At 42.5% G+C, this 24,891-nt stretch overlaps 1 protein-coding gene across 1 annotated transcript; it reads right to left on the bottom strand.

Annotated features, from left to right (window-relative positions):
• Nucleotides 1-22,413: 22,413 nt before the first annotated feature.
• On the bottom strand, nt 22,414-23,577 carry LOC130719444 (uncharacterized). The gene is made up of 2 exons (XM_057570071.1): nt 23,131-23,577; nt 22,414-22,908 (listed from the first exon to the last, which is right to left on the bottom strand). The coding sequence occupies exons 1-2, from the start codon at nt 23,575-23,577 to the stop codon at nt 22,414-22,416; spliced, it is 942 nt and encodes a 313-aa protein (XP_057426054.1).
• Between the last annotated feature and the right edge of the window lie 1,314 nt (nt 23,578-24,891).

Genomic DNA, 24,891 nt, shown 5'->3' with positions numbered 1-24,891 from the left:
GCCGGCACTTCAATCCCCGTAAGATTACCTTGTTCGCCGACTCCGCTTGCCTGTTAGTTTGAGGATGTTCCACTAAAGAGAACCTTCTTTGAATGCCCATATCTTCGCAGAATTCTCTTGTTTGGTTAATTGCAAACTGCGTCCCATTATCTGAAACGATCGCCCTTGGTACCCCGAATCAGCATACGATTCTTTTCCAGTAAAAACTTACGATCTTGGCTGCAGTAATGCTCGCGAGGGGCTCGGCTTCCACCCATTTGGTGAAGTAATCCACCGCTACAAGGATGAATTTCATTTGGGACCTGGCGGTGGGGAAAGGCCCAACGAGGTCAACTCCCCACATGGCGATGGGCCATGGGGAGCTAATCGTGGCCCACTGCTCTGCTGGGGCCCTGGGCAAGTCTGCGAACACTTGACATTTTTAACATTTTTTCACGAATTCTGCACAGTCTTTCCTTATTGTAGGCCAGTAAAAACCTGCTCTGAGGACTTTGCTAGCCAGAGACCTTCCTCCAATGTGACTAGCACAAACCCCCCCGTGAACTTCTGCCATGACAACCTCGTATTTCCCGGGCGGGAGACATCTCAGGAATGGCGAACTAAATCCTCGTCGAAAGAGTATCCCATTGAGTAAAGTGTAGTGTCCTGCCTCTCTCCTTTGTTCCCTCGAGTATTTTATCACCTCGCTCGACTTACCCGCCAAGATGTCTACGATGGGGTCCATCCATGTTCCTTGGCAGTCAACCAAGGCTACCAACTCTCCTTCAATGCTAGGATTGGCGAGCGTCTCTTGGATCACGCTTCGATTGTTCCCAGGCTTTCGAGTGCTGGCTAATCTTGCCAGGGCCCTCTGGTTCTGCTCCCTTGGCACGAATTCAACTACCACCTCTTGCAGTCGACCCATTAGCAGTCGTACGCACTCTAGATATTTTATCAAGGCCGGCTCCTTCACCTGGAATTCCCCATTTACCTGGTTTGCCACTTGCAACGAGTCCGTTCTAATCAGTAAACTATCAATTTGTACCTCAATTTCTAGCTTCAGCCCGACGATCAGGGCCTCATATTCTGCCTAGTTGTTGCTGGCTTTGAACTGGAATCTGAGGGTCTGCTCTAATACCAACTCCCCAGGCCCTTGTAGCGTGACCCCAGCTCCATTTCCATTGCCATTTGATGACCCATCGACGAACAATATCCATTGCGTGCTCACCTTGTCACCGTCTTCCGGCGTCAACTCCACCACAAAATCAGCCAAAGTCTGCGCACCGACCTTCCCCCTTTTGTCGTATTGTAAACCGTATTCTGACAATTCAACCGACCATGCGACAAGTCTCCCTGACAAATCAAGCTTTTGCAACACCTGTCTCAAAGGAAGATCAGTTCTTACCTTTACTTGAAAGCTTTGAAAGTAAGGTCTTAGGCGCCTGGCGGTAACGAGGACGGCGAGCGCCGCCTTTTCTATCTTCTGATACCTAATCTCCACCCCTTGAAGTGTATGGCTCACGAAGTAAACTATTTTTTTTCTCTCCGTTTACCTCTTGAAGAATGACGGAGCTGATTGCATGATCGCTGACAGAAAAATACAAGTGTAAAGGGAGGCCTTGGGCAGGTTTTGACAACACGGGTGGTGCGGACAACATCTCTTTGAGGCATTTAAAGGTGATGAGAACCAAAGGGGTCTTTTATTTTTAGTTTATTTTAATTCAATAAATATGCATATGACCAATTGAATAAGTTGGGTCCAAATGTATTATGTTGCTGAATTTTATTTTAGTGTGTTTAATCCACTTCAAGTGGTGGTGTGTGTGTGTGCATCTGGCGCATGAAGGGCTTAAAGGGAGGGACCCATTCCTTTCTTAAAACTTTTTGAATGTGTTTGAATTTGAATAAGTTCTGAATGGAGGAGTTACATCAGCCAAGTCAAAGGATTGAAGAGCTTTCAAAGCCAGGAATGGAGTTACAAAGACAAGGAAATTAAGTGCATAAAGAGCATTGAATGCTATGTTCCCTGGTCATGAATAACAATTAAGAAAGGGAGTTACATGAAGCAATCAGCCACCAAATACACGCCCAGGGCTGAAGCAAAACACTAACTTCCTCTTTTAATTTGTAACTCCTAGCCTAGGATTCTCCTAGAGAAATTACACCTCATCATTTTTGTAACTAGGCTGAATTTTCTTCTTCTTTGTAAGGAAAACTCCTTCATTGTAATTGACAGATTATGAATGAATAAGATTATTTTCTCTGAGTTAGTTCAGTTTGTTGAGAGTGATTCTCATATCCCTTGAGTGATTCAAGACCTTGACTTATCAAAGGTTTGCCACCACCTTTGTGTGACGTCTGCACTTCCATATTCATAAAGTTCCATTCCAATTCTGTCCATTTTCTTTCCTTGCACGAAATTCTTCTCTGTTTTTCCCTTCCAACTCTGATTTCTCAAGTCCTAAAATCATCCTAGACGATCCATCAAGCCCTTGCATCACCTTGGGGGATATCATTTGGTATTCAGAGCTCCGGTTTTAGGATTCTTCATTCTTTTCTTCTCTGGAATTTTGGTTAGAAACTTTTAATTTTGTCTTGTCATTAGTTCTTGTTTTTCCTTTGGCTGAACCATTGCAAATGTTAAGCCTTGTTTAGAAAAAAATAAAAGAAAAAAAAAGAACAAAAATGCAAAAAAAAAAAGAACAAAAATTCAAAAAAAAAAAATGAAAAAAATGATGGCTGAATGGTTCTTGTTTAATTAGCCAAAATCAAATTGTCTCAAAGTGATATTGTTGCTAGAATTCCAGTTTTCATTCTTCCTTTCTTTTCTATTCATTTATGTTGTTCTTAAATTTTTTTTTATTTTCTTCTTGTTTTCTCTGTTCAGTTTTGTTAGTTTTTTTTTTGGGTTTCTTTTCCTCTTCTATTTTCTAAAGTCAATTCTAATCTGTGTGACTCTACACAAATTTGGTGGCATAATTCTTTGTGTGTCTTAACTTTGATTTACTCAAGAGATTGTGAGAATTTTTTAGTGGAAAAAGGCAACAGTGCACATCATAGAAAAGCCAATTTGAGGGAAAACACGAGTGAAGTGAGGTAAACACTAACATTTGTTTGTTCTACGTGAATCTTTTCATTTGTCAAAGATGTCAGGAGAAGAGGAGGAGCAACCAGCAGTGCGACTTTCGACCATCGAAATGCGGGCTCTTACACAACATCTGGAAAACTTAATGAGGAGGCAAACTGAAGAGATCCACGAAAGGCTGGATCAAATGGAGAACCGGAACAATAGTGACAGTAAAGGCGGGATGCCACGACGAATTCGTGAAAATCCTAGACCTGCTCGGATTGAAGGAGTCAAATTCCAAATTCCTCCTTTTAAGGGAAAGAGTGATCCAGAGGCATACTTGGAGTGGGAACTCAAAATAGAGCATGTCTTTGCTTGCAACAACTATGAGGAGGACCAAAAGGTGAAACTTGCAGCTGCTCACTTTTCAGACTATGCTCTTGTTTGGTGGAATAAGTTTGCAAAAGAGAGATTGAGAAATGAGGAGCCAGCGGTGGAAACATGGGCTGAAATGAAACGAATCATGAGAAAAATATATGTCCCTTCAAGCCATGCTAGGGATGTAAAATTTAAACTTCAAAAACTTACCCAAGGCAGCAAGAGTGTTGAGGAGTATTACAAAGAACTTGAGGTGCTTATGTTGCAAGCCAATCTTGAGGAGGATGGAGAGGTAACCATGATTCGATTTATTAATGGTTTATCTAATGATGTTAGAGATATTATAGAACTTCAGGAATATGTAGACATGGAGGAGTTGTTGTGTAAGACCCGGATTTTCAGAACAAGTTAATTTTCGACTCACGCGTGGAATCAGTGTAAGCGTGACAGGAGTTTGATATTTGAGGAAGATTAATGAAGAAGAAAGTTCAGGAATTGCTCGAGGAATGTTGCATTGTTGCTTTCGGAGCTAGTGTGAGTCGTCTGCACACCTGCCTTATGGCGAGCGTGTCCAGAATAGGCTAATTTCGCTTTTAAAGCAATGTTTAGGCGATATTTCGAATTCTTGGAAAATTTAAAGATTCTCTTTATTTTTCCTTCGACCAGCGTTTCATTTCGGAACTCTGGATTGTACGCACGATAGTATTTACTTTTCGGAAGTTCGCCGACGCTAATTTCTTTGCTTCGAAACCCTATTTTCGAGCAATGGATGAAGACTTTTTCTTTTCGGGACTTCTAACGAAGTTTCCGTCCGCGTTGCCAGATTTTTTTCGACATTTCCAATCTTTTTCCAGTACAAAGTTTTGTCGTCTGAGCATCACAGCAAAAAGTAGTTTTTCGGGACAGATTAACTTACACCGCTTTTGGGATTTTAGATATCATTTTTCCCAAATCATAGATACTTGTTTTGAGTTCTGGAATTCCGACGCCAGAATCTCTCTTAGAATTCCTCGGTGAATGTGCTGCAAAAATCGGAATCGCGAAATTTTCATTTTCCCGCGATTTCACCTGCCTATAAATAGTCGAAAAAGCAAAAATATCTTCATTTTCTTCCATTTGGGGCCGCGGTTTGTGGAGAGAGAGGGAGAGGAGATTTTCGCGAAAACTCGACCGATCTTCGCGCAGTTCGTCCCTACTTCTAGGTATCGAGGTAACTAGCATGAATCCTACCTCTGATTACTGTTTCTATTGCGTTTCTGTGCTCACAGTTTTGAGTTTTTTCTAAAATGGTCCGATTTCTTCGATTTCTTGGTTGGGTTATGTTCCTTACGTTCCCATGAGCCTAAAACCTCTGTCTGTAATCGCCGATTGCGATTCAGTTGTCCAGGATCTGAAAAACTGTTTCAAAACCTTTTTGTCTCACATTTCGAAACTTTATTGTCGAAAAGTCATAATCTGACTTCGTGCCTTTAGGATTTGTTGTCACGGATGTCGTTAGGATCATTGCTGTCAAATTTGTTTTCAGAACTGATAACTTTGAAGTTTTGAGCCTTTATTTTGGACCAAAATGCCCCTGGATAGTCGTATTTCGACCCGATTGTCTGAAAATTGTTCCGACAGTTTCTTTGCCTTAGTTTTACCCTAAAACTACCTTGTGAATTGATTTGGTCGAAGAAAAAGAGCCGAAGCCCTTTTTCCTTTGTGGCCGTGACCTTGTAGTGTTGGGGAGGGAGTTTTCGTTTTCGAAAACTTGTCTTTTCGTACCCGGATGTCGTATTCTGAAGCTTTAATGCTTTGTCTATCGTTTAGGTATTGTATTGCGATCGAACTAATCGATTTTGTGTGGATTCTGCTTTGTTTTTACTCCGAGGTTCAGTTGAAGGAACTTTGGAAGTTTCAAGGCATTCCTGTGAAGGAGATTTGATTTGCGAAGCTGGATCATCTCGAGGTTAGGGCAACTTACATATATTAGCTATGATTGCATGATAGGCGTCGATAAATTCGACTTATGCTTTATCTGATGTTGTTTATGGTGATGATTTATTTATTATGATTGTTTTCATAACTTATGATATTGATGATGTGTTGAATTGAGCGTTTTGACGCAACTTCGGAGTGGAGATTCATTGATCTGGTGATCTTTGACATTTCGGATTGGATGAGCAACCCTAGGCAAGTTCAAACGAGGGGTTTGAGACTTAGCCATTCGTTGGGATTCGTTTGGATACTTAGACTTTCCCCGGAAAATTTCTTTTGGGTGGTTGGTTTTTGGAAACTTAGAATGATTAGAATTTCGAAAACTAGAGACTTTGGGTGTAACACCCCGATTTCGGTGGCGTCACTTTAGTAACCAAAAGTAAACTTAATGCGGAAAAACGTGAATATTTTTTTTTCGATAATAACTAAGACAAGACTGAATTAAATAAAACCCAAATGCGAAAAGTAATAAAGCTAATATACAATATATATAAACAGCCCCCGCTGTAAGTAGCAACCTCGTCACGAGTAAACCTCCAGCGACGGGTAATAGAAGAGTAGCGCCCGTAGGCAATAGGTACAAACCGAATGAAAGGTAAGTGTCCGCAACACTATCCCTCAAAACTGAGAATAAGCTGACCCAATGGCCTGAAAATAAGACCTCCTAAGTCAAACCAACTCTCTGTGATTCCCGTAAGGCAACCACACAAAAAGCTATAGGCGGAACTACCCTGTCCCCCAAAGAAACAAATGAAGCAAAGACTGTCAGAGCTAAACTCTACTCCTACACTAATCCTAACTCGAGGAGCTCATACCAACACTCAAAACTATGTGCTAGCATGATCGTCGTCTGAATCAGAATCCAGAACGACCAAGTCTACCAACCCTATCCGTCCTCCCCTCGCAACCGCAGTGCGCTCCGATGCTGGACTCACGGGCTTAGGGCCCGAACCCTGATCATCGATGATCGCAACGGTGGGTGCACTAGACCCTGCCGAAGGCACTCCCACTGGAATCTCCTCTGAGGGATCCTCGTCCTCTGAAGATGACGGTGGCGGCGGTGCTCCTCCGAGTCCTGGTCCACAGTGAACGCCCGGTGGCAAGTTGAAGCTGATAGAGCATCTCCTCAACACTCCTGACCTCAAGAGTCCTCCACTATCCACGTGGTCCTCCATGATACGCCCCGAATACGTCGCTCGATGGCTCGCGGGGTCAACCACCCACGACCCGGGGTCGTCCTGATCGATCATCTCGTACCTAATCCCCCCCGAAGGGTGGACCATTGTGAACCAGTCCGCAATGGACATCTGACAAAGGGCGTTGTCCGCCAAAACACACACAGAAGACGCGAGGGTCAACTCTAAAGAACTATGTAGATAATAAACCCAATAGGTACAAGTAATAGATAGCCACTTAGGCTTATAGCTAGAGATGTTATTCCTAGGGTTGCATGTTCCATAATAACATAAACGCAATAATAGCAGATAGCATGTTCCAAATAGGTTTAACAATTACCAATCACACTCAACAACTAAATTAGTATGCATGTTGCATGATATGTATGCAGGTTAACCCAGTCAACCAATATGCAATCCGGAACGGATGGACATCAACGGATCAGCCCTAGCACCAGCCACGGTGGGACCATTTCGGCCCGCGTGCCTCTTACTCCAACGACAGCGGTAGTCAGATCAGCCGTAACCCGTAGGTCTGCCATTTCGGTCTGCTACAAGAGACGTCTACAGACGCTCTTTCACGGAAATCCGGGTCTTATGACCATTTTGGAATCCGACGAGGTCCAGAGTACGTCCTGTGTTAATACCTCATTAATGTTGCATGAATGCAGGATGATTAGACAAACAACGTCTCCGAATCTCACTCGACACGTCGCCACGTGTTCTAGGTAAATTAAAGTCTCTAAAAGCTTACCCTAAGGTAAAGTCGATTCTGCGACAAAAGACACTTCTTCACGACAACACATAATCCACGATGATCTCCAAATCATCCGACTCATCTCAATCCGATGGTCACAACTGCTCAACGAGCACAGAGTATCACACTCTCGGAAACTAACGGTTTCCCGGACTTATCCCCAGGATAGCCCAACAACATAGCTGCTCCAACAGCACAACAACAACCGCTGCTCCAACAGCACAACAACAACACATACTCAACGCCTCTCAATTTTCTCAACACTCGGATCCGACGACACTTCTCGTTTTCCAAAACTAAGATTTGCAACCGAAGCTTCCTTTCGAGTTTGTTATCATTACTTAAAGATTTAGAGGTTGTTTAATGTCTTATGAGTTTTCTTTACAAAATAGTATCCTTTTAGTCTTATCGCAAATCCTATCAGTTCTCGGGATCTCCTAATCCCCAAATGACTCCAGAGAATGTCTCGATCCATACACATCATAACAAGGCCCGAATCTCATTCGTCCTATCAAACTTTCTCAAAACTCTCAAAATAAAATCGGCATGACCTGCCCGCAATCCTCACTAATCAGAATCTCAGATTTCATTACAAAAGCATGATTAACTCATCACAGTCAACAACATGTCATATAACAATACATCTCAGAATAAACACATAGCACTTAGCATATAAAGCATGCACCACACATCCTAGATTACCCACATAGCACAAAGCATGTAAGTCAATCTCAAAAACATTCAGTAGATGAATCATCTACATTGTCAGCCGAAGCCTCAGAAAACATTTTCCAATCACACACAATCCAGTGCATAAACAGTAAACAATGTCGAAAACATCGACCCTAAGCATTAACTAGAGATTCAGTGAGAAGCCCTCACCTGTAGATTCTCCAGGGTGAACTTCAAACTCTTCCTCACAAGCAAAGCGTTGCTCCTCAGGAAATTCCTCAAAAGTTCCTTTAAAGCAAAACCACAGAAATACTATCAGAATCTATCGAAAACTAAGCTATCAATACTTACTAAGGTTACACGAAGTAATCTATACTCTAAGGTACGATAATCTAGCGCGAAAGGACAAGTTTTCGGAAAAGGAAATTTTCCTCCTCCCCCCCTAATAGGTTCGGCCACTTTTCACAATTAGGAGACTCGATTTTTCTTCGATCAAACTTGGTTCCTATGCTATCATTAGCCATAACTAAGGGTATTCTGAACTCGGAAAAATTATCGGATCAAAAACTGTCGCAGGGGTATTTTGGTCATGATTTTTAACTTAGAAATTTCAAAACTGAAATCCCAAAAACCAAATTTTGCAGGGACGTCACCAACGACGTTTATGACAACTAATCCTACTAGCACTAAGCTAAGGCGATAGTTTTCAGCCTAAAGGTTGAAGCTTTACTCCAAAAACTCCAAAAATGGGTATTTTAGGCTAAAATTGATTCCGGCGGAATTCCGGCGACATAACGGAAAATCTAATCCGGCAGAAGTGATCTTGGGCACATAAAGAAGAGGTTTAGAATCAGAAATGAAAGATTCGGGATAGTTTTGCAAAAACCCATAAACTATCAGCTCAGAAAAGTCTACAGAAAAGCTATGGAAAAAGCGATCGGAGGTAAGGATTAGCGACTATACCTCGAAGCCTTGAAGCAGCAACTGATTGATCGACGATCAAGCAAGCGATGAAGAAAATCTTCTCCTCCTTCTTCTTCTTTGTGGCCGCGGGTTTGGGTGGGGAAATGGGTAGTTTTTTTGATTTTTTCTTCCTTTCTTGGCTATATATAGAGGTTGGCAAAACGCGGTAAAATGAAAGTTTCGCGAATCTGATTTTTCCGGCGTCATTCTCCGTGAATTCTAAGATATGTTTTGGCGAAAGAATTCCAAAACTAAAAAGATGTCTCCTTGTATTTTTGGCAACTAATGCATAGTCGGTATAAAACTATTTTACCCGATAAGTTGCTTTTTGCTTCGGATGTCGGAATGGAAAACTTCCTTCTGAAGAAAGATTGAAATCATCAAGAGAAATGGGTGTACGCGTGTAGAATATTCATTTGAAGCTCTGAATAGATAAAGTCTTCATTGTCGAGAAATTCTAGGGTTTTGAAATACCAGGGATTCGGTTTCGGCAAACTTCCGATGATTGGAATCAGACGTTCGTAGATCCTAGAGTTTCGCCTCGAAACGATTGTGATATATGGAAAAATAGAAGTTCTAACATTTCTCTGAAAATTTTTGGAATTAACTTCCATCGTGCCTAAAAGTGAAAACTAGCTATATACTAGGGTTTCTGACCTAGGTTTAAGCGTATAACAATCGTGCTATAACTTTTATCGACTTCGATACAATCCTTTGACTTTTCCTGAACTTTCTCCTTCATAAATTTATTTCATTTGGTAAACTCTTGTTCAGGTTTCCCTTCACATTACATCAACCCTAATCGTGAATTAGAAATTTATTCACTTAGCATAAACTTAAAAACTTGGGCCTTACATTGGGAGACTTAGACTTTGAGAAATAAACTCATAACTTGACTAATCCAATTCGAAACATTTTTACTAAACGAATAATCATAGGAGAACTAAAGGGGAAAATATTTACGAAAGACGGGGAAAAGTCGGCTTTTGTTGTGGGTTTGGAGAGTTTTGGAATTGGGGAAAGCCACTAAGGTGAGCTATGGTGATGATTGAAAGTCACCGAGTACTCTAGTACTCTTGGGAGTGCTGTTCGAGTCGTGCTGTATTGACCGGCACAGACTCTGGGCTTTGTTTGTGGGTTTTGTGGTGGGAGTTGTGTTGTATTGACCGACACTAACTCCGAGTCGTGTTGTATTGACCGACACTGACTCTGGCTTTGATTTTGGGTTTTGTTGTTGGGGTTGTGTTGTATTGACCGACACTAATCCCTTGGGTTATCTTGTTGTTGGGGTTGTGTTGTATTGACCGACACTAATCCCTTGGGTTATCTTGTTGTTGGAGCCGTGTTGTATTGACCGACACTTAGTGCTCTTGTTGTTTGGGCTGTGTTGTATTGACCGACACTAGACCCTTGTATATTCTTGTTGATGGAGTTGTGTTGTATTGACCGACACTTACTCCGAGTTGTGTTGTATTGACCGACACTAACTCATGGGTTTGTTGAGATTGGGTTGTGAGCTAAACACTTTCGTGGTAAGGGCGATTCGTTGTTTGGCTAACCATATTGCATCAATCGGGTGAATAACGGGAATGGTTCACCTGTGCATATCATGGTGAATAACGGGAATGGTTCACCTTGCATTAATGATGAATAACGGGAATGGTTCATCATATGGTGAATAATGGGAATGGTTCACCAAGGATGAATAACGGGAATGGTTCATCCAGGATGGATAACGGGAATGGTCCATCCATAGTGAAGAACGGGAATGCTTCACTTGTGGCGAACGGGAACGCGTCACAAATCCGGATTCATGATTGCATTTCACGCATACATTCATTCTGACTGGGATTGCGTGCTGATTGATTTATTGAAGCAATGTTAGAGCCATAACATGCTAGGATTATCTATATGTTTATATAACAACATATGTATCTATACCCCATATCACATGTTGAGTTTGTTGAGTGTATATCTACTTATTTCCGTGAGTTGACCCTAGCGCCTTGGCTTTGGTTGTATGTTTGTGTTTGGGCGGTCGGCCTGCTGCCAGATGTCGGCAGTGGATTGGGTTTCGATGGTCTTTCCCTCGGGGGGGATCAGGTATGAGTTGGTGGACCGTCATGCCCCACCGCTTGGGTGATCTATCTTGTGGGTCATCGGGCGACGTACCGGGGAAGGGTCATGGAGGACCGGACTGACGAGTGTGGACGTCTGACGAAAGGAGTTCTATGACGCATGGAGCTGAGCTTCAACTTGCCGACTTCAGATCGCTGTGGACTTGGACTCTGACTCCGACACCGAAGTTGACAGTTACTCGCCGAGCGACGAGGATGAGGAGGAGGAGCTTGAGCGGTACTGGAAGGGTAGGTTTAGGCAGGCGTCATATTTTGTGTAGAGCTCTGATTCGTTTTGCTTTTGGGACAGGGTAGGTTCCCGACGCATGACTTTTTGTGTGGTTCTCTTACTGAGGGATCACAGTGAGTCAGTTGGACCATAGGGGTCTTTGTTTAGGCCATTTTTGAGGCCGACTTTCTCCTAGTGGGTTGTAATTATAAACTTTCTTACTCACACTTCTGGGTTGTATATATTTGCCTACGGGCACACTACTTTGGAGTCACTGCGAGTGCGCATGACGTGGAAGTGCAGCTGAGGCTGTACATGGTTATATTTGATGTATATTGGTTAGTTTAGTGGTCGGGTTATGTCTTTACTTTCTATCGCTTTATTTAAAAGGAATCAAACTAAAAAAATTACATGTTTTCCGCGTAAAGTTTATTTTTGGTTACTAAAGTGACACCTAGAAATCGGGGTGTTACATTGTGGTATCAGAGCTTAGTTGAGTCTTTTGGGAGTCTTTGGGAAATAGGTCTTCTGTGCTAGGTTGTGTGACTCTGCAAGGAGTGAAAATTGATTGTCTGCAGAGCGATTTTCGCTCTAATTGCTTGCATTACTACTTAATCGGATTGAGTGGTTTGTCTAGTGCTACCGTATGGTTAGTACTAATCGGACGTTTGATGAGATATAGGATGGTGGACCTTAACCGGATGGCGGAGGCAATAGCTACACTGATCGAGGCAATGATGAACCAGGCTGCGGAAGACGCTTATATGCGCGCTGAAGAGGCTGCACGTGAGCATCACCAACGACTGATGGCGACGGCGATGTATCAACAAAGAGGAATGAACCGAACAGGAGCTGGGGGACCAATGAGGTCAGGATCCCAAGGCTACAACGGAAGAGAGAGCTATCATCAGTGGGGACCATATCAGCGTTCCGAGGGAAGAAATCTTATCTCAAGAGCGTACAAACCAACGATTGCTGATACTGGAGGGAAGCCAGTTGGTGATAAAGGTGTGACATGTTTTCGTTGCGGAAAGTTTGGGCATTTTGCTAACAAGTGCTCAGTGATTGGACGGAGATGTTTCAAGTGTAACTGAGAGGGGCATCTAGCTGTGAACTGCAAGACACTCCAGGAGGGAACGTCTGACAGTTTGATGAAAGGGAATGATGCTACCGGAGGGACAGGAAATAAGACTTCGGGAAAAACAGTGACGTGTTACAGGTGCAGGAAAGTGGGGCACTACAGTATCAAGTGTCCAGACGGAGGATCTCTATGCTTCAACTGTGGGGAAAGCGGGCACTATGCCAGTAGGTGCAAGATCAAGGAAAGTCTATGCTTCAATTGCAACCAACCGGGACATTTCTCCAGATATTGTAAGGCACTCAAGGGCGAATCATCAGGGAATGTTGGGAAAGGAAAACAACTTGCTACAGAGGAAAGGATTCATACCAAGGAGGGGGCAAGAGCTGAGGAGTTGAACGAGGAAGAACGGGGGAACGATGGTAATATTTTGACTGTTCTCTTATTCTAGAATAACTTACTCTTTTATCTTCGAAGCGAGTGTGACGCGCCTAACTTGTATTTACTACTTAGACTATGATCTTATGATTATTATCCCTAGTAGGACCTTATTCGAAGTTGCTCGTGTTTTAACTATAGAAGTTACACGAGGTTTAGAATAACACACTAAGTCTAGAAAGTAGTCTTCCACCGACGCGATTATGAGGAAGCTAGCAGCTGAAGAACGAATCTTAGGGAGATTCCGTATGGGTAGTATACGTGTCATGTTGAGGGTGTGTAGTTCCGTAGCGGGATCACTAAAGGATTTAGTATCAGGATATTTGTGACTACTGGAGGATAGGAACTCATTGACTGTTCCACTGGATTTTTCTAAATTTCCACCTTCGATGTATTAGGCCTGATCAACCTAATATTGAGGGGGTGATATTCGGAATCACAGCTGGTAATGGACCTTGATAGATGGATGTGTAGGATGAATTTGAATTGATTGAGGATTAGTCGGATTTGGGAGGAAGTTCGTGTTAAGCATCTGATTGTAAAAGATTAGGATTTAAATCTGTGGAAGTCGATGAGTGTCGTATAGACATTGATTGGTTAGTTCGTGTGATTATTCCGAGTAGAGGTATACTAAGTCAAGAGATTAGTGCTGGAAAAGTATTAAGTAGTTTCTCGGAAGTTATGAAGTCATAGGTTATGTGATTACTGAGTGGAATTGTTAGAGACTATATAAGTTGGATTTAATCAGGTTTTAGATGATAGCTTGATGGTAGCAAGAGTGAGAAGAATTAACTCTGAACTAGATTGTTATAGTCGAGTTCGAGGAATAAGTTTTGCTAAGCGTTTGATTAATATGTGGAGACATTACAGTCTTAAGAGATGAATTGTCACTTGAAAAGTGTTGAATTAATGATTAAGTTGGAGAAAGAAAGTTTTAGCATAAGTTGAATACTTGAGGTTGTTGATATGGATTCCAAAGAAATATGCTAAGATTACTAAGTTGGATTGAAATCTTAGGGTTAAGATTGATCTTGAGAGTCGAGAATCGCGTACGAGTAGGAGATCTTATAGTTGTAGGTGTGACAATAGGAGTTGAATCTTAGAAGATTGAAGACCTGAAGGTGAGTTTCGGGTTAAGACCATTGAGGTGTAGTATAAGAGAGATCTTGAAGTAAAGGAATTCTGGGTTGTGTGGAGTGTTAAGGTCGGTGATCGATTGATGTTGATTATGAGGTTGCGGACATAATGACATGTGATAAGATTTGAATGATGTTAGCATAATAAGTTATGATTATGGATATCAGGATCAAGTGGTGAGTGTGGAAGCATGACGACACTTATCAGGTCGTTTGGGTAAGTGAAGGAGTTATAGTTTTTAAGAAACGGATATTCATTTAAGAAGTATTGAAGGATTAAAGGTCGTTAGAGGACCAAACTTGGTGAAGGTTTAGGTTTTAAATCTATGAATGTCTGTCTAAGATGAGTAGGACTCAAAGTTTGTCAGAATTTGATTGAGAGATTAAGAAGTTGATTGACGAGATGGTGATTGAGTCCCAAAAAGGAAGGTGTTGGTATTAAGATGAATACTTGAAGTTGTTATGTTTGGACAAGTTCTTAGAGCTTAAGAGTGGATGAAACTTTGTTATGGATTTTGATGATGCATATTACGGTTAACAAGTGAATTTTACTAAGTTGAATGAGAATCCTAGGGCTAAGGTTGACCTAATGAGCTGAGATTCATGTACACATAAGAGATTTAGTGGTGTTAGCGGTTACGATAACAGTTAAATCTCAGAATGTTGAAGGATTGGATGATAAAATGGCTAGTTAAGTCCCTTGAGGTATAGTTATGATTTAATCTTCTAGAGGATAAGTCTCGATTTGTGCGAAGTGTTAGGGATTTCAGTAAGTGTAAATAGGTTTGAGTGAGGGAAGATTTGGGGAAGAAGACAATAATAATGGATTGTTAGGTATTAAGAGGAGGATTATCTTATAAGTTGTTGATAAATTGATGTTGAAGGGGATAAGATTAGTGAAGGACAAGAAATAAGGACATAAGTCGAGCTTTAATTCGAATAGTGACTAAGTAGAAGTGTGATTTCTTGGTGTGTGTAAAAATAGTTACGAAGTTAGAGGTGTTTTAATGGACTAGCGGTTTCCAAGGGGGAGGATTCGTCTAGGAGTTATCGAACGAACAAGTGGAGTTTTGGACTGTAGATGAAGATCACGAGGACAAGTTGAGTATCTACTTTGAGATGACAGAGAGGCACTGAGTTTAAGAAGAATTCCGGACGACCGAAAGTAAAGAAGTAAGTGGCTAAGGTTGTGCGACTGCACGGAGTGCCAACCGGTATCATTTCAAGCAGAGGTCCGACGCAAGTAATCGAGTCAGACGACATGAGGTTGAATGATGTTTTGTCTTTTGAGACGCCGACAGTTAGCAGTGGGGATAGAAGAGTGAAACAATTAAGGGGAGAACAGATTGCTTAAGTAAAGGTTATGAGGAACAATGACACAGGTAATACTACATGAGAATTGGAAGATAAGATCGAGGAACTGTATTCCGGACTTTCTCAGAACTCTGAGTTTCGAGGACGAAACTTTCTTTTTGGAGGGGAGTATTGTAAGACCCGGATTTTCAGAACAAGTTAATTTCCGACTCACGCGTGGAATCAGTGTAAGCGTGACAGGAGTTTGATATTTGAGGAAGATTAATGAAGAAGAAAGTTCAGGAATTGCTCGAGGAATGTTGCGTTGTTGCTTTCGGAGCTAGTGTGAGTCGTCTGCACACCTGCCTTATGGCGAGCGTGTCCAGAATAGGCTAATTTCGCTTTTAAAGCGATGTTTTGGCGATATTTCGAATTCTTGGAAAATTTAAAGATTCTCTTTATTTTTCCTTCGACCAGCGTTTCATTTCGGAACTCTGGACTGTACGCACGATAGTATTTACTTTTCGGAAGTTCGCCGACGCTAATTTCTTTGCTTCGAAACCCTATTTTCGAGCAATGGATGAAGACTTTTTCTTTTCGGGACTTCTAACGAAGTTTCCGTTCGCGTTGCCAGATTTGTTTCGACATTTCCAATCTTTTTCCATTACAAAGTTTTGTCGTCTGAGCATCACAGCAAAAAGTAGTTTTTCGGGACAGATTAACTTACACCGCTTTTGGGATTTTAGATATCATTTTTCCCAAATCATAGATACTTGTTTTGAGTTCTGGAATTCCGACGCCAGAATCTCTCTTAGAATTCCTCGGTGAACGTGCTGCAAAAATCGGAATCGCGAAATTTTCATTTTCCCGCGATTTCACCTGCCTATAAATAGTCGAAAAAGCAAAAATATCTTCATTTTCTTCCATTTGGGGCCGCGGTTTGTGGAGAGAGAGGGAGAGGAGATTTTCGCGAAAACTCGATCGATCTTCGCGCAGTTCGTCCCTACTTCTAGGTATCGAGGTAACTAGCATGAATCCTACCTCTGATTACTGTTTCTATTGCGTTTCTGTCCTCACAGTTTTGAGTTTTTTCTAAAATGGTCCGATTTCTTCGATTTCTTGGTTGGGTTATGTTCCTTACGTTCCCATGAGCCTAAAACCTCTGTCTGTAATCGCCGATTGCGATTCAGTTGTCCAGGATCTGAAAAACTGTTTCAAAACCTTTTTGTCTCACATTTCGAAACTTTATTGTCGAAAAGTCATAATCTGACTTCGTGCCTTTAGGATTTGTTGTCACGGATGTCGTTAGGATCATTGCTGTCAAATTTGTTTTAAGAACTGATAACTTTGAAGTTTTGAGCCTTTATTTTGGACCAAAATGCCCCTGGATAGTCGTATTTCGACCCGATTGTCCGAAAATTGTTCCGACAGTTTCTTTGCCTTAGTTTTACCCTAAAACTACCTTGTGAATTGATTTGGTCGACGAAAAAGAGCCGAAGCCCTTTTTCCTTTGTGGCCGTGACCTTGTAGTGTTGGGGAGGGAGTTTTCGTTTTCGAAAACTTGTCTTTTCGTACCCGGATGTCGTATTCTGAAGCTTTAATGCTTTGTCTATCGTTTATGTATTGTATTGTGATCGAACTAATCGATTTTGTGTGGATTCTGCTTTGTTTTTCCTCCGAGGTTCAGTTGAAGGAACTTTGGAAGTTTCAAGGCATTCCTCTGAAGGAGATTTGATTTGCGAAGCTGGATCAGCTCGAGGTTAGGGCAACTTACATATATTAGCTATGATTGCATGATAGGCGTCGATAAATTCGACTTATGCTTTATCTGATGTTGTTTATGGTGATGATTTATTTATTATGATTGTTTTCATAACTTATGATATTGATGATGTGTTGAATTGAGCGTTTTGACGCAACTTCGGAGTGGAGATTCATTGATCTGGTGATCTTTGACATTTCGGGTTGGATGAGCAACCCTAGGCAAGTTCAAACGAGGGGTTTGAGACTTAGCCATTCGTTGGGATTCGTTTGGATACTTAGACTTTCCCCGGGAAATTTCTTTTGGGTGGTTGGTTTTTGGAAACTTAGAATGATTAGAATTTCAAAAGCTAGAGACTTTGGGAGGCTTAGACTTTGAGAAATAAACTCATAACTTGACTAATCCAATTCGAAACATTTTTACTAAACGAATAATCATAGGAGAACTAAAGGGGAAAATATTTACGAAAGACGGGGAAAAGTCGGCTTTTGTTGTGGGTTTGGAGAGTTTTGGAATTGGGGAAAGCCACTAAGGTGAGCTATGGTGATGATTGAAAGTCACCGAGTACTCTAGTACTCTTGGGAGTGTTGTTCGAGTCGTGCTGTATTGACCGGCACAGACTCTGGGCTTTGTTTGTGGGTTTTGTGGTGGGAGTTGTGTTGTATTGACCGACACTAACTCCGAGTCGTGTTGTATTGACCGACACTGACTCTGGCTTTGATTTTGGGTTTTGTTGTTGGGGTTGTGTTGTATTGACCGACACTAATCCCTTGGGTTATCTTGTTGTTGGGGTTGTGTTGTATTGACCGACACTAATCCCTTGGGTTATCTTGTTGTTGGAGCCGTGTTGTATTGACCGACACTTAGTGCTCTTGTTGTTTGGGCTGTGTTGTATTGACCGACACTAGACCCTTGTGTATTCTTGTTGATGGAGTTGTGTTGTATTGACCGACACTTACTCCGAGTTGTGTTGTATTGACCGACACTAACTCATGGGTTTGTTGAGATTGGGTTGTGAGCTAAACACTTTCGTGGTAAGGGCGATTCGTTGTTTGGCTGACCATATTGCATCAATCAGGTGAATAACGGGAATGGTTCACCTGTGCATATCATGGTGAATAACGGGAATGGTTCACCTTGCATTAATGATGAATAACGGGAATGGTTCATCATATGGTGAATAATGGGAATGGTTCACCAAGGATGAATAACGGGAATGGTTCATCCAGGATGGATAACGGGAATGGTCCATCCATAGTGAAGAACGGGAATACTTCACTTGTGGCGAACGGGAATACTTCACTTGTGGCGAACGGGAACGCGTCACAAATCCGGATTCATGATTGCATTTCACGCATACATTCATTCTGACTGGGATTGCGTGCTGATTGATTTATTGAAGCAATGTTAGAGCCATAACATGCTAGGATTATCTATATGTTTATATAACAACATATGTATCTATACCCCATATCACATGTTGAGTTTGTTGAGTGTATATCTACTTATTTCCGTGAGTTGACCCTAGCGCCTTGGCTTTGGTTGTATGTTTGTGTTTGGGCGGTCGGCCTGCTGCCAGATGTCGACGGTGGATTGGGTTTCGATGGTCTTTCCCTCGGGGGGGATCAGGTATGAGTTGGTGGACCGTCATGCCCCACCGCTTGGGTGATCTATCTTGTGGGTCATCGGGCGACGTACCGGGGAAGGGTCATGGAGGACCGGACTGACGAGTGTGGACGTCTGACGAAAGGAGTTCTATGACGCATGGAGCTGAGCTTCAACTTGCCGACTTCAGATCGCTGTGGACTTGGACTCTGACTCCGACACCGAAGTTGACAGTTACTCGCCAAGCGACGAGGATGAGGAGGAGGAGCTTGAGCGGTACTGGAAGGGTAGGTTTAGGCAGGCGTCATATTTTGTGTAGAGCTCTGATTCGTTTTGCTTTTGGGACAGGGTAGGTTCCCGACGCATGACTTTTTGTGTGGTTCTCTTACTGAGGGATCACAGTGAGTCAGTTGGACCATAGGGGTCTTTGCTTAGGCCATTTTTGAGGCCGACTTTCTCCTAGTGGGTTGTAATTATAAACTTTCTTACTCACACTTCTGGGTTGTATATATTTGCCTACGGGCACACTACTTTGGAGTCACTGCGAGTGCGCGTGACGTGGAAGTGCAGCTGAGGCTGTACATGGTTATATTTGATGTATATTGGTTAGTTTAGTGATCGGGTTATGTCTTTACTTTCTATCGCTTTATTTAAAAGGAATCAAACGAAAAAAATTACATGTTTTCCGCGTAAAGTTTATTTTTGGTTACTAAAGTGACACCTGGAAATCGGGGTGTTACATGCTGCACAAGGACACTAAAGTTGAGCAACAACTCAAAAGAAAAGGCTTGGAAAGAAAGAGTTCTTCCATTTCCAACTCCTCTAGTTGGAGGGACAAAAGCAAAGGTGAAGGAGCTTCTGCATCTAGCAAGAACACATCCACACCTCAAGAGAAGGCACCATCAAAGCCTCTTGAGAAACATCCTAAAAAGAGCAGAGAGGTAAAATGTTTTAAATGCCAAGGCATGGGACATTATGCTTATGAATGTGCCTCCAAAAAGACCATGATTCTTAGGGATGATGGAGACTACACCAGTGAGTCCGAAGGAGAACAAATTGAAGAAGAGGAGGCAGCCATGAATGGTGAATTGTTGATGATCCGGAGGATGCTTGGTAGCCAACAAAACCCCAAATCCGAAAGCCAAAGGGAGAACATTTTTCACACAAGATGTTCAATCAAAGGACAGGTTTGTATGATGATAATTGATGGAGGGAGCTGCATTAATGTTGCTACTGAAAGAATGGTAGAGAAGCTGAATTTGGTCACAAAGCCTCATCCTTGGCCATACAAGCTTCAATGGATCAGTCACTATGGAGAAATTCAAGTAAGTAAACAAGTTGAACTTGACTTTTCCATAGGCAAATACAAGGATAAAGTGTTGTGTGATGTCGTCCCAATGGAAGCTAGTCACATACTCTTGGAGAGGCCATGGCAATATGACACTAAAGCTGACCACAATGGCTACTCCAACAAATACTCTTTTGAGCATCAAGGCCAGAACATCATACTCAAACCTTTGAATCCTAGTGAGGTGCGTGAGGATCAAAAGAAAATAAGAGAAAAGATTGAACAAGAGAGAAAACAAAAGAGTGAAACACTTGACAGAAAGCAAAAAGAAAAGAGTGAAACACTTGAGAGAAAAGAACTTTGTTTGATAAATGAAGTGAGAAAAGAAGTAAATGAGGGTGAAAATAATAGTGATGATCAATTGCTTTCTTGCAAAGAAGTAGATTCGAATTCTAATGATACTTGTTTGTCAAGAGGTGTTGAAATTATTTTGAAGGATCAAGAACCATGTGATCTCCCATCACCAAGGAGGATTGATAATCACATTGGCCTCATTCCAAGTGCACCATTAGCTACTAAGCCAGCATTCATGACCAATCCTCAAGAGGTGGAGCAGGAAGTTGTTTATGTGAATCTGACCCACATGGATGATTATTTTAGTATTGGTGATAAAGCTTGCACGCTGAGTGCTTCTTCACATGTTTTTCAGTGTGTCACTAGTTTAAGAAGTTACGCATAAGCCCTTGGTGGAGAAATAGAGACAACTGGTTAAAATTGTGCATTCAGAAGAAAATACTTTTTAAAATATCTTGATGAATATGGTTGTGTGCAAAGTGTAGGGCATGCAAATTGGGAGAGCTACTTAACTTTTGAGTTCATTGAACATGAGTGCTTCAGAAGTTGGCTTGCATTCATGAGATTAGTCTTTGATCCAGGAGGCAATCAAGAGCTAAATTCGAGGTCGAATTTTCTCGAAGAAGGAGGGAATGATGAGAACCAAAGGGGTCTTTTATTTTTAGTTTATTTTAATTCAATAAATATGCATATGACCAATTGAATAAGTTGGGTCCAAATGTATTATGTTGCTGAATTTTATTTTAGTGTGTTTAATCCACTTCAAGTGGTGTGTGTGTGTGTGCATCTGGCGCATGAAGGGCTTAAAGGGAGGGGGGACCCATTCCTTTCTTAAAACTCTTTGAATGTGTTTGAATTTGAATAAGTTCTGAATGGAGGAGTTACATCAGCCAAGTCAAAGGATTGAAGAGCTTTCAAAGCCAAGAATGGAGTTACAAAGACAAGGAAATTAAGTGCATAAAGAGCATTGAATGCTATGTTCCCTGGTCATGAATAACAATTAAGAAAGGGAGTTACATGAAGCAATCAGCCACCAAATACACGCCCAGGGCTGAAGCAAAACACTAACTTCCTCTTTTAATTTGTAACTCCTAGCCTAGGATTCTCCTAGAGAAATTACACCTCATCATTTTTGTAACTAGGCTGAATTTTCTTCTTCTTTGTAAGGAAAACTCCTTCATTGTAATTGACAGATTATGAATGAATAAGATTATTTTCTCTGAGTTAGTTCAGTTTGTTGAGAGTGATTCTCATATCCCTTGAGTGATTCAAGACCTTGACATATCAAAGGTTTGCCACCACCTTTGTGTGACGTCTGCACTTCCATATTCATAAAGTTCCATTCCAATTCTGTCCATTTTTTTTTCCTTGCACGAAATTGTTCTTTGTTTTTCCCTTCCAACTCTGATTTCTCAAGTCCTAAAATCATCCTAGACGATCCATCAAGCCCTTGCATCACCTTGGGGCATATCAAAAGGCTTCTTCGCATTCTGAACTCCACTCGAACGCCGCATTCTTCTTTAAGCACTTGAAGAATGGGGCCGACTTGTCGCCCGAATGAGGGAGAAACCTGGACAGGGCTGCAATCCGCCCTGTCAATCGCTGCACCTCTTTTACACTGCTGGGGCTTTTCATTTCTTGGATCGCTTTGCACTTATCTGGATTGATCTCAATCCCTCTTGACGTAATCATGAAGCCTAAAAACTTCCCGCCCTGTATACCAAAAGAACACTTCTCCGGATTGAGCCTCATATTATGTTTTCGGAGCCTGCCAAAAGCTTCCGTCAAATCCTCATGATGGCTTGATCCCAAAACCGATTTCACGATCATATCATCGACATATACCTCCATGTTCCTTCCTACCTGACCCTCAAATACCCTATCCATCAACCACTGATACGTCGCCCCTGCATTCTTCAGCCCAAATGGCATAGTTTGATAACAGTAGTTTACCCTAGCGGTCATGAAGGTAGTTTTGTCTTCATTCGACGGGTGCATCTTGATTTGGTGATATCCCGAATAGGCATCCATCAGACTCAGCAGCTCATTTCCCGACGCTCCATCCACTAGCTTGTCTATGCTCGGTAATGGATAAGAATCTTTTGGACACACCTTGTTCAGGTCTGTGTAGTCTACACACATCCGTCATTTTCCGTTCGCCTTCTTTACCATTACCACATTCGCCAGCCAAGTAGGATACTTAATTTCCCAGATGAAGTCCGCCGCCAGTAATTTGTTCACCTCCTGCTGGATTGCCTTCTCCTTTTCATCACCCATTCGCCGGCGCGTCTGGGTCACTGGTTTAATTCCGGGATTTAGCGCCAGCCTGTGGCAAATGAAGTTCGGGTCTATCCCTGGCATGTCTTTGTGACTCCAAGCAAAGAGGTCCAAGTTCTCGCCCAATAGCTTTGATAATCGCTGTTCCTGGGCCTCAGTCAGTCGGGTCCTTATCTTGAGTATCTTCTCGCCAAATTTCAGTTCATTGGTCTCCTCTATTGGCGTGGGCCTGTTGACTCGCCCTTCGCCCCTTGGATCTAGGTTTTCCTCCGGCGCATCGACCTCGTTGCATCGATGTCCCACCGAAGCGTCCCTTTTCCCGTAGCGGTCTACCGCGTTGCAGTAGCACTCCCTCGCCGTTTTCTGGTCCACAGCCACTCTCCCAATTTGTCAATTCGGCAAAGGATATTTAACCGCCAAGTGTGCCGTCAAAATCACAGCGCACAACCAGTTCAAGGTGTTCCTGCCAATTATCATGTTGTACGATCCCTCCGTTCCTAGGATCAAGTATTTCACCCTCAGCGTCCTAGCGTTCTCTCGCTCGCCGAATGTGGTATCAAGGTCAAGGACGCCTCTCACCCATACTTGCTCGCCCGCAAACCCCACCAGAGTCCCTGCATAAGGAGTGAGATCTGCCTCGCTCAAGCCGAGCCGATCAAATACCCCGCCGTAAATGATGTCTGCTGAACTCCCTTGATCCAAAAGTACTCGTTGTACATTAAGTTGGTTGACGCGAAGGAGGATTACAATCGGATCGTCTAGATGTGGCTTTATTCCAACGAAGTCATCGGACGAAAATGTAATGTCTGGATGTGAAAAACCGAAAGGAACTTTTGCTACCGTGTTCACTGCTCTAGCATACCGCTTCCTAGCTGCACTGGTGACTCCTCCTCCTCCAAACCCTCCGGCAATCGTGTGTACTCCTTTGGGTATTGGAGCTCTACCGACCTGCACTCTAGTAGGTCTTCCCGCCGCTATCAGTTTCCCAACTTCACGCTGCAACGTGCGGCACTCCTCTATGATGTGGCCCATGGCCTGGTGATAAACGCACCACTCGCCTCCTACCTTGCCGCTTATTCGCGTTGTTAACGGCTCTTAGAGGATTTCCGATGTAGACGGTGTGTCCAGGCGCGCCAGCTTTCCTTTTAGAGATGAGTTTCTCCATTCCTTTGAGGATTTCCAATAGCTTTCCCTTTGCAACATCCGAAGCTCCGCCGTTGTATTTGCTTCCCGGGCCTCCGTGTCCTACTGCTCCAAACCACGACTTATGTCGCGAATCAGCCACCGCCAATCTCTGAGAGTGTCCACCGAGCAGGGTGACGGCGGTTTTCCTTCTGAGGATTTCAATAAGGAGACTGAAGATTCCGCCTCCTTCTCGCGTCGCCTTCTATATGCTTGACGCGGATTGTGCGTGTGTTTCATCCTTCGTTCGCTTTGTCGACGTTGCGCTTCCATTACGTGCCACCAACAAATCAAGAATTTGACTCAAAAATCGAAAACCGAAGAGAATCGCACGAAAAAACGAACTTCACTCAGCTAAACCATGCTCCACGTAGTCCGGGAATCGAAATCTATCGTTCCCCACAGACGGCGCCAAATGTTCCATCATGAACATTGAGATGAAGTATAGTACCTAAGGTGCAAGGAACGTGATGTGAGATTCCTAGAGAGAATGAGAGCGTAACCGCTTAGAGAGAGAAAGTAACTGAATTTCTAGCTTGTTATTTCTCAAATGAGCTAAGAGTCCTTTACAATTGGTACTCCTCCCCTATTTATAGTTGGGGGAGTTGGGCCTAGCGCCTCTAAATCATCCTAATGGGCCGGTTGAGCCTCCGGGACAAAGGCCCAAGTCCTTGATGCGCTCCTTGCCTTAGGCCAGCGCCCCTGGGCGAGGGACCCTGGGGTCTCGCCCAGTCCAACAACATAGATCAAAAGATGGTGAATAAACTTTCCAAAAGGGTTTAGTGCAAAAGCTCCATTCAAGAAATCGCTAACATGAAAAACTCAACTTTCAAGCTCTTTTTCACATCAACGCAAAGCTCATGGTATGCTCCACAACTTTTAAGAAGAAAGAAAAGGAAAAGTTGTTATCTTTGAACTTTAGAACATTAATAAAACATTTTTATGCTCCACAATGCATATCACAAGGAAGAGGAGGATGAAAACTACCTCTTTATAGAAGAACTCAAGAGGAAAAACTTGAGTCTTGATGATGGAAGATGATGATGAGGGTGTCGGCTTTAGAAAAGGAAGAATGAAGAAGAAAAGTGTTTTCTCTCAAGCTCTCAATATCTCCCTAAGTTTCTTTCTCTTGATCTCTCAAGACTCAAGAATGTGTAAAATGAG

This window comes from Lotus japonicus, chromosome 5, assembly GCF_012489685.1.
Source record: "Lotus japonicus ecotype B-129 chromosome 5, LjGifu_v1.2".
Taxonomy (NCBI): Eukaryota; Viridiplantae; Streptophyta; class Magnoliopsida; order Fabales; family Fabaceae; genus Lotus; species Lotus japonicus.
The sequence above is the reverse complement of the archived record's forward strand: the minus strand, read 5'-3'. Positions and strand labels throughout refer to the sequence as shown.